Genomic DNA, 11,351 nt, shown 5'->3' with positions numbered 1-11,351 from the left:
TGATGATGATGATGATACTGATGATGATGATACTGATGATGATGATACTGATGATGATGATACTGATGATGATGATGATACTGATGATGATGATGATGATACTGATGATGATGATACTGATGATGATGATGATGATACTGATGATGATGATGATACTGATGATGATGATACTGATGATGATGATGATGATACTGATGATGATGATGATGATACTGATGATGATGATACTGATGATGATGATGATACTGATGATGATGATGATACTGATGATGATGATACTGATGATGATGATGATGATGATACTGATGATGATGATGATACTGATGATGATGATACTGATGATGATACTGATGATACTGATGATGATGATACTGATGATGATGATACTGATGATGATGATGATGATGATACTGATGATGATGATGATACTGATGATGATGATACTGATGATGATACCGATGATGATGATGATGCTGATGATGATGATGATGATACTGATGATGATGATGATGATACTGATGATGATGCTGATGATGATGATGATGATACTGATGATGATGCTGATGATGATGCTGCTGTTGCCTCACAGTGGAAGAATAAAGGGCTGACTCTGATCTTCTGCATTCTGCAATTTCTGGCACTCGCGTGGTGAGAGACACGGGAGATAGACACGGGGAGAAAGACACGGGGAGAGAGACACGGGGGGAGAGACACGGGGAGAGAGACACGGGGAGAGAGACACGGGGAGAGAGACACGGGAGATAGACACGGGGAGAGAGACACGGGGAGAGAGACACGGGGAGAGAGACACGGGGAGAGAGACACGGGGAGAGAGACACGGGAGATAGACACGGGGAGAGAGACACGGGGAGAGAGACACGGGGAGAGAGACACGGGGAGAGAGACACGGGGAGAGAGACACGGGAGATAGACACGGGGAGAGAGACACGGGGAGAGAGACACGGGGAGAGAGACACGGGGAGAGAGACACGGGAGATAGACACGGGGAGAGAGACACGGGGAGAGAGACACGGGGAGAGAGACACGGGGAGAGAGACACGGGGAGAGAGACACGGGAGATAGACACGGGGAGAGAGACACGGGGAGAGAGACACGGGGAGAGAGACACGGGGAGAGAGATACGGGGAGAGAGACACGGGGAGAGAGACACGGGGAGAGAGACACGGGGAGAGAGACACGGGGAGAGAGACACGGGGAGAGAGACACGGGGAGAGAGACACGGGGAGAGAGACACGGGGAGAGAGACACGGGAGATAGACACGGGGAGAGAGACACGGGGAGAGAGACACGGGGAGAGAGACACGGGGAGAGAGACACGGGGAGAGAGACACGGGAGATAGACACGGGGAGAGAGACACGGGGAGAGAGACACGGGGAGAGAGACACGGGGAGAGAGATACGGGGAGATAGACACGGGGTGAGAGACACGGGAGATAGACACGGGGAGAGAGACACGGGGAGAGAGACACGGGGAGAGAGACACGGGAGATAGACACGGGGAGAGAGACACGGGGAGAGAGACACGGGGAGAGAGACACGGGGAGAGAGACACGGGGAGAGAGACACGGGAGATAGACACGGGGAGAGAGACACGGGGAGAGAGACACGGGGAGAGAGACACGGGGAGAGAGACACGGGGAGAGAGACACGGGAGATAGACACGGGGAGAGAGACACGGGGAGAGAGACACGGGGAGAGAGACACGAGGAGAGAGATACGGGGAGATAGACACGGGGTGAGAGACACGGGAGATAGACACGGGGAGAGAGACACGGGGAGAGAGACACGGGGAGAGAGACACGGGAGATAGACACGGGGAGAGAGACACGGGAGAGAGACACGGGGAGAGAGACACGGGGAGAGAGACACGGGGAGAGAGACACGGGAGATAGACACGGGGAGAGAGACACGGGAGAGAGACACGGGGAGAGAGACACGGGGAGAGAGACACGGGGAGAGAGACACGGGAGATAGACACGGGGAGAGAGACACGGGAGATAGACACGGGGAGAGAGACACGGGGAGAGAGACACGGGGAGAGAGACACGGGGAGAGAGACACGGGGAGAGAGACACGGGGAGAGAGAGACACGGGGAGAGAGACACGGGGAGAGAGACACGGGGAGAGAGACACGGGGAGAGAGACACGGGGAGAGAGACACGGGGAGAGAGACACGGGGAGAGAGACACGGGGAGAGAGACACGGGGAGAGAGACACGGGGAGAGAGACACGGGGAGAGAGACACGGGGAGAGAGACACGGGGAGAGAGACACGGGGAGAGAGACACGGGGAGAGAGACACGGGGAGAGAGACACGGGGAGAGAGACACGGGGAGAGAGACACGGGGAGGGAGACACGGGGAGAGAGACACGGGGAGAGAGACACGGGGAGAGAGACACGGGGAGAGAGAGACACGGGGAGAGAGACACGGGGGGAGAGACACGGGGAGAGAGACACGGGGAGAGAGACACGGGGAGAGAGACACGGGGAGAGAGACACGGGGAGAGAGACACGGGAGATAGACACGGGGAGAGAGACACGGGGAGAGAGACACGGGGAGAGAGACACGGGGAGAGAGACACGGGGAGAGAGACACGGGGAGATAGACACGGGGTGAGAGACACGGGAGATAGACACGGGGAGAGAGACACGGGGAGAGAGACACGGGGAGAGAGACACGGGAGATAGACACGGGGAGAGAGACACGGGGAGAGAGACACGGGGAGAGAGACACGGGGAGAGAGACACGGGGAGAGAGACACGGGAGATAGACACGGGGAGAGAGACACGGGGAGAGAGACACGGGGAGAGAGACACGGGGAGAGAGACACGGGGAGAGAGACACGGGAGATAGACACGGGGAGAGAGACACGGGGAGAGAGACACGGGGAGAGAGACACGGGGAGAGAGATACGGGGAGATAGACACGGGGTGAGAGACACGGGAGATAGACACGGGGAGAGAGACACGGGGAGAGAGACACGGGGAGAGAGACACGGGAGATAGACACGGGGAGAGAGACACGGGAGAGAGACACGGGGAGAGAGACACGGGGAGAGAGACACGGGGAGAGAGACACGGGAGATAGACACGGGGAGAGAGACACGGGAGAGAGACACGGGGAGAGAGACACGGGGAGAGAGACACGGGGAGAGAGACACGGGAGATAGACACGGGGAGAGAGACACGGGAGATAGACACGGGGAGAGAGACACGGGGAGAGAGACACGGGGAGAGAGACACGGGGAGAGAGACACGGGGAGAGAGACACGGGGAGAGAGAGACACGGGGAGAGAGACACGGGGAGAGAGACACGGGGAGAGAGACACGGGGAGAGAGACACGGGGAGAGAGACACGGGGAGAGAGACACGGGGAGAGAGACACGGGGAGAGAGACACGGGGAGAGAGACACGGGGAGAGAGACACGGGGAGAGAGACACGGGGAGAGAGACACGGGGAGAGAGACACGGGGAGAGAGACACGGGGAGAGAGACACGGGGAGAGAGACACGGGGAGAGAGACACGGGGAGAGAGACACGGGGAGGGAGACACGGGGAGAGAGACACGGGGAGAGAGACACGGGGAGAGAGACACGGGGAGAGAGAGACACGGGGAGAGAGACACGGGGGGAGAGACACGGGGAGAGAGAGAGACACGGGGAGAGAGACACGGGGAGAGAGACACGGGGAGAGAGACACGGGGAGAGAGACACGGGGAGAGAGACACGGGGAGAGAGACACGGGGAGAGAGACACGGGGAGAGAGACACGGGGAGAGAGACACGGGGAGAGAGACACGGGGAGAGAGACACGGGGAGAGAGACACGGGGAGAGAGACACGGGGAGGGAGACACGGGGAGAGAGACACGGGGAGAGAGACACGGGGAGAGAGACACGGGGAGAGAGACACGGGGAGAGAGACACGGGGGGAGAGACACGGGGAGAGAGACACGGGGAGAGAGACACGGGGAGAGAGACACGGGGAGAGAGACACGGGGAGAGAGACACGGGGAGAGAGACACGGGGAGAGAGACACGGGGAGAGAGACACGGGGAGAGAGACACGGGGAGAGAGACACGGGGAGAGAGACACGGGGAGAGAGACACGGGGAGAGAGAGAGACACGGGGAGAGAGACACGGGGAGAGAGACACGGGGAGAGAGACACGGGGAGAGAGACACGGGGAGAGAGACACGGGGAGAGAGACACGGGGAGAGAGACACGGGGAGAGAGACACGGGGAGAGAGAGACACGGGGGGAGAGACACGGGGGGAGAGAGACACGGGGAGAGAGACACGGGGAGAGAGACACGGGGAGAGAGACACGGGGAGAGAGACACGGGGAGAGAGACACGGGGAGAGAGACACGGGGAGAGAGACACGGCGAGAGAGACACGGGGGGAGAGACACGGGGAGAGAGACACGGGGAGAGAGACACGGGGAGAGAGACACGGGGAGAGAGACACGGGGAGAGAGAGAGACACGGGGAGAGAGACACGGGGAGAGAGACACGGGGGGAGAGACACGGGGAGAGAGACACGGGGAGAGAGACACGGGGAGAGAGACACGGGGAGAGAGACACGGGGAGAGAGACACGGGGAGAGAGACACGGGGAGAGAGACACGGGGAGAGAGACACGGGGAGAGAGACACGTGGAGAGAGACACGGGGAGAGAGACACGGGGAGAGAGACACGGGGAGAGAGACACGGGGAGAGAGACACGGGGAGAGAGACACGGGGAGAGAGACACGGGGGGAGAGAGACACGGGGGGAGAGACACGGGGAGAGAGACACGGGGAGAGAGACACGGGGAGAGAGACACGGGGAGAGAGACACGGGGAGAGAGACACGGGGAGAGAGACACGGGGAGAGAGACACGGGGAGAGAGACACGGGGTGAGAGACACGGGGAGAGAGACACGGGGAGAGAGACACGGGGAGAGAGACACGGGGAGAGAGACACGGGGAGAGAGACACGGGGAGAGAGACACGGGGAGAGAGACACGGGGAGAGAGAGAGACACGGGGAGAGAGACACGGGGGGAGAGACACGGGGAGAGAGACACGGGGAGAGAGACACGGGGAGAGAGACACGGGGAGAGAGACACGGGGAGAGAGACACGGGGAGAGAGACACGGGGAGAGAGACACGGGGAGAGAGACACGGGGAGAGAGACACGGGGAGAGAGACACGGGGAGAGAGACACGGGGAGAGAGACACGGGGAGAGAGACACGGGGGGAGAGACACGGGGAGAGAGACACGGGGAGAGAGACACGGGGAGAGAGACACGGGGAGAGAGACACGGGGGGAGAGAGACACGGGGGGAGAGACACGGGGAGAGAGACACGGGGAGAGAGACACGGGGAGAGAGACACGGGGAGTGAGAGAGACACGGGGAGAGAGACACGGGGAGAGAGACACGGGGAGAGAGACACGGGGAGAGAGACACGAGGTGAGAGACACGGGGAGAGAGACACGGGGAGAGAGACACGGGGAGAGAGACACGGGGAGAGAGACACGGGGGGAGAGAGACACGGGGAGAGAGACACGGGGAGAGAGACACGGGGGGAGAGAGACACGGGGAGAGAGACACGGGGAGAGAGACACGGGGTGAGAGACACGGGGAGAGAGACACGGGGAGAGAGACACGGGGAGAGAGACGGGGGGAGAGAGACACGGGGAGAGAGACACGGGGAGAGAGACACGGGGAGAGAGACACGGGGAGAGAGACACGGGGAGAGAGACACGGGGAGAGAGACACGGGGTGAGAGACACGGGGAGAGAGACACGGGGAGAGAGACACGGGGAGAGAGACACGGGGAGAGAGACACGGGGAGAGAGACACGGGGAGAGAGACACGGGGAGAGAGACACGGGGAGAGAGACACGGGGAGAGAGACACGGGGAGAGAGACACGGGGAGAGAGACACGGGGAGAGAGACACGGGGAGAGAGACACGGGGAGAGAGACACGGGGAGAGAGACACGGGGTGAGAGACACGGGGAGAGAGACACGGGGAGAGAGACACGGGGAGAGAGACACGGGGAGAGAGACACGGGGGGAGAGACACGGGGAGAGAGACACGGGGAGAGAGACACGGGGAGAGAGACACGGGGGGAGAGAGACACGGGGAGAGAGACACGGGGAGAGAGACACGGGGAGAGAGACACGGGGAGAGAGACACGGGGAGAGAGACACGGGGTGAGAGACACGGGGAGAGAGACACGGGGAGAGAGACACGGGGAGAGAGACACGGGGAGAGAGACACGGGGGGAGAGAGACACGGGGGGAGAGAGACACGGGGAGAGAGACACGGGGAGAGAGACACGGGGAGAGAGACACGGGGAGAGAGACACGGGGAGAGAGACACGGGGAGAGAGACACGGGGGGAGAGAGACACGGGGAGAGACACGGGGAGAGAGACACGGAGAGAGAGACACGGGGAGAGAGAGAGACACGGGGAGAGAGACACGGGGAGAGAGACACGGGGAGAGAGACACGGAGAGAGAGACACGGGGAGAGAGAGAGACACGGGGGGTGAGAGACACTGGGGGAGAGACACGGGGGGTGAGAGACACGGGGAGAGAGACACGGGGAGAGAGACACGGGGAGAGAGACACGGGGAGAGAGACACGGGGAGAGAGACACGGGGGGAGAGAGACACGGGGAGAGAGACACGGGGAGAGAGACACGGGGAGAGAGACACGGGGGGAGAGAGACACGGGGAGAGAGACACGGGGAGAGAGACACGGGGAGAGAGACACGGGGGGAGAGACACGGGGAGAGAGACACGGGGAGAGAGAGACACGGGGGGAGAGACACGGGGGGAGAGAGACACGGGGAGAGAGACACGGGGAGAGAGACACGGGGAGAGAGACACGGGGAGAGAGACACGGGGAGAGAGACACGGGGAGAGAGACACGGGGAGAGAGACACGGGGAGAGAGACACGGGGAGAGAGACACGGGGGGAGAGACACGGGGAGAGAGACACGGGGAGAGAGACACGGGGAGAGAGACACGGGGAGAGAGACACGGGGAGAGAGACACGGGGGGAGAGACACGGGGAGAGAGACACGGGGAGAGAGACACGGGGAGAGAGACACGGGGAGAGAGACACGGGGAGAGAGACACGGGGAGAGAGACACGGGGAGAGAGACACGGGGAGAGAGACACGGGGAGAGAGACACGGGGAGAGAGACACGGGGGGAGAGACACGGGGGGAGAGACACGGGGAGAGAGACACGGGGGGAGAGAGACACGGGGAGAGAGACACGGGGAGAGAGACACGGGGAGAGAGACACGGGGAGAGAGACACATGGAGAGAGAGACACGGGGAGAGAGACACGGGGGGAGAGACACGGGGAGAGAGAGACACGGGGAGAGAGACACGGGGGGAGAGACACGGGGAGAGAGACACGGGGGGAGAGACACGGGGGGAGAGACACGGGGAAAGAGACACGGGCGGAGAGACACGGGGAGAGAGACACGGGGAGAGAGACACGGGGGGAGAGACACGGGGAGAGAGACACGGGGGGAGAGACACGGGGAGAGAGACACGGGGGGAGAGACACGGGGAGAGAGACACGGGGAGAGAGACACGGGGGGAGAGACACGGGGAGAGAGACACGGGGGGAGAGAGACACGGGGAGAGAGACACGGGGGGAGAGACACGGGGAGAGAGAGACACGGGGAGAGAGACACGGGGGGAGAGACACGGGGAGAGAGACACGGGGGGAGAGACACGGGGAGAGAGACACGGGGAGAGAGACACGGGGGGAGAGACACGGGGAGAGATACACGGGGGGAGAGACACGGGGAGAGAGACACGGGGAGAGAGACACGGGGAGAGAGACACGGGGAGAGAGACACGGGGAGAGAGACACGGGGAGAGAGACACGGGGAGAGAGACACGGGGTGAGAGACACGGGGAGAGAGACACGGGGTGAGAGACACGGGGAGAGAGACACGGGGGGGAGAGAGACACGGGGAGAGAGACACGGGGAGAGAGACACGGGGAGAGAGACACGGGGAGAGAGACACGGGGGGGAGAGAGACACGGGGAGAGAGACACGGGGAGAGAGACACGGGGGGAGAGACACGGGGGGAGAGAGACACGGGGAGAGAGACACGGGGAGAGAGAGACACGGGGAGAGAGAGAGAGACACGGGGAGAGAGACACGGGGGGAGAGAGACACGGGGAGAGAGAGAGAGACACGGGGAGAGAGACACGGGGAGAGAGACACGGGGAGAGAGACACGGGGGGAGAGAGACACGGGAGAGAGACACGGGGAGAGAGAGACATGGGGAGAGAGACACGGGGAGAGAGAGACACGGGGAGAGAGAGACATGGGGAGAGACAGACACGGGGAGAGAGACACGGGGAGAGAGACACGGGGGGAGAGAGACACGGGAGAGAGACACGGGGAGAGAGACATGGGGAGAGAGACACGGGGAGAGAGACACGGGGAGAGAGAGACATGGGGAGAGACACGGGGAGAGAGACACGGGGAGAGAGACACGGGGAGAGTTTGTGATGTGGTTGTTGTTTGTGTTGATTCCAGGTACAGCCTCTCATTCATTCCTTTTGCCAGGTAACAAACTCACCACAACACTCACCACTACAATCACCACTACACTCACCACCACACTCACCACCACACTCACCACCACACTCACCACCACACTCACCACCACACTCACCACCACACTCACCACTACACTCACCACAACACTCACCACTACACTCACCACTACACTCACCACCACACTCACCACCACACTCACCACCACACTCACCACACTCACCACCACACTCACCACCACACTCACCACCACACTCACCACCACACTCACCACACTCACCACCACACTCACCACCACACTCACCACAACACTCACCACCACACTCACCACCACACTCACCACCACACTCACCACCACACTCACCACCACACTCACCACCACACTCACCACCACACTCACCACACTCACCACCACACTCACCACCACACTCACCACCACACTCACCACCACACTCACCACCACACTCACCACCACACTCACCACCACACTCACCACAACACTCACCACCACACTCACCACCACACTCACCACCACACTCACCACCACGCTCACCACCACGCTCACCGCCACGCTCACCGCCACGCTCACCACCACACTCACCACCACACTCACCACCACACTCACCACCACACTCACCACCACGCTCACCGCCACGCTCACCGCCACGCTCACCGCCACGCTCACCACCACGCTCACCACCACGCTCACCACCACACTCACCACCACGCTCACCGCCACGCTCACCGCCACGCTCACCGCCACGCTCACCACCACACTCACCACCACGCTCACCACCACGCTCACCGCCACGCTCACCGCCACGCTCACCGCCACGCTCACCACTCTCTTTCTCTCCCCTCCCCACCTTCAGAGACGCAGTAAAGAAATGCTTCGATGCCTGCCTAGCTTGAGACGCCTCCTCACCCATCACTCACCACTCACTCACTCAATCAATCACTCACTCACTCACTCACCCATCACTCACCACTCACTCAATCAATCACTCATAACTCACCCACTCACTCACAACTCACCCACTCACTCACCACTCACTCAGTCACTTACACACTCACCCACCCACCAACTCACCCACTCACTCACTCAATCACTCACAACTCACTCACCACTCACTCAGTCACTTACACACTCACCCACCCACCAACTCACCCACCACCTCACCCACTCACTCACCACTCACTCACCACTCACTCACCACTCACTCACCCACTCACTCACTCACTCACCCACCAACTCACCCACTCACTCACCACTCACTCACCACTCACTCACCCACTCACTCACTCACCCACCCATCACTCACCACTCACTCACACACCACTCACTCACTCACTTACACACTCACTCACCCACTCACTCACCACTCACTCCCTCACTCACCCACTCACTCACCACTCACTCACTCACCAACCCACGGCACCTGCAGGGTCTGTCCCGTGACCTCCTCATGCACCTAGCCTGGCACAGTCGCCGTGACGTCAATGCCACCTAGTGGAAAATGGTGGTAGTGGTGGTGGTGCAGCGGTGGTTGTGGTGGTAGTGGTGTACTGGTGTCGTAGTGGTGGTGTAGTAGTGGTAGTGGTGGTAGTGGTTGGTGGTTGTAGTAGTGGTGATAGTGGTTGTAGTGGTAGTAGTAGTGGTGTAGTAGTGGTGGTAGTAGTGGTGGTAGTGGTGATGTAGTATTGGTTGTAGTAGTGGTGGTAGTGGTAGTAGTGGTGGTGGTAGTAGTATTGGTTGTAGTCGTGGTGATGTAGTGGTTGTAGTGGTGTAGTGGTTGTAGTGGTGGTGTAGTAGTGGTGGTTGTAGTAACCCCCTGGTGTCAAGGCTACACGGGGGAGCTTTGTCTGTCTTGTTGTGTTGTTGTTGTTGTTGTGTGTTGTTGACTCAAACCAAATCTATGCAATAAAAAATAATTGATGATTAAACGATGAGTGGGTTGGTCATGGGGGTGAGCGGGTGGGTGAGTGAGTGGTGAGTGGGTGAGTGGGGACCGAGTGGGTGGGTGAGGGACCGAGTGGGTGGGTGAGTGATTGGGTGAGTGGCAAGTGGGTGAGTGAGTGGGTGAGTGGTTGAGTGGGTGAGTGGTTGAGTGGGCGAGTGGATGAGTGGTTGAGTGGGTGGGTGAGTGTATGAGTGGATGGGTGAGTGGGGGGTAGGTGAGTGGGTGAGTGGGTGATTGGGTGAGTGGTTGGGTGGGTGAGTGAGTGGGTGGGTGGGTGAGTGGATGGGTGAGTGGGGGGTAGGTGAGTGGGTGAGTGGGTGATTGGGTGAGTGATTGGTGAGTGGGTGAGTGAGTGGGTGGGTGAGTGAGTGGGTGGGTGAGTGGGTGGGTGAGTGAGTGGGTGAGTGGGTGGGTGAGTGAGTGGGTGGGTGAGTGAGTGGGTGGGTGGGTGAGTGAGTGGGTGGGTGAGTGAGTGGGTGAGTGAGTGAGTGGGTGGGTGAGTGAGTGGGTGGGTGAGGGGGTGAGTGGGTGGGTGAGTGGGTGTGTGAGTGAGTGGGTGGGTGAGTGGGTGGGTGAGTGGGTGGGTGAGTGAGTGGGTGTGTGAGTGAGTGGGTGAGTGGGTGGGTGAGTGAGTGGGTGGGTGAGTGTATGAGTGGATGGGTGAGTGGGGGGTAGGTGAGTGGGTGAGTGGGTGATTGGGTGAGTGATTGGTGAGTGGTTGGGTGGGTGAGTGGGTGGGTGAGTGAGTGGGTGAGTGAGTGGGTGGGTGAGTGAGTGTGAGTGAGTGAGTG

At 60.6% G+C, this 11,351-nt stretch overlaps 1 protein-coding gene across 1 annotated transcript in view; it reads left to right on the top strand.

The window, feature by feature from the left end:
* The window catches only part of LOC144954845 (vesicle transport protein SFT2B-like), a 22,758-nt gene extending 12,227 nt beyond the window's left edge, over positions 1-10,531 (top strand). The window contains exons 6-8 of the mRNA XM_078885246.1: positions 590-648; positions 8,579-8,608; positions 9,472-10,531. Coding sequence (XP_078741372.1) covers positions 590-648; positions 8,579-8,608; positions 9,472-9,511 — 129 coding nt within the window. The 3' untranslated portion in view covers positions 9,512-10,531. The remainder of the gene's footprint in view (positions 1-589; positions 649-8,578; positions 8,609-9,471) is intronic.
* Positions 10,532-11,351: the final 820 nt, after the last annotated feature.

Source organism: Lampetra fluviatilis, unplaced genomic scaffold, assembly GCF_964198595.1.
Source record: "Lampetra fluviatilis unplaced genomic scaffold, kcLamFluv1.1 SCAFFOLD_172, whole genome shotgun sequence".
Taxonomy (NCBI): domain Eukaryota; kingdom Metazoa; phylum Chordata; class Hyperoartia; order Petromyzontiformes; family Petromyzontidae; genus Lampetra; species Lampetra fluviatilis.
Note: the sequence above shows the minus strand (reverse complement) of the source record. Positions and strands in the feature narration are given on the sequence as shown.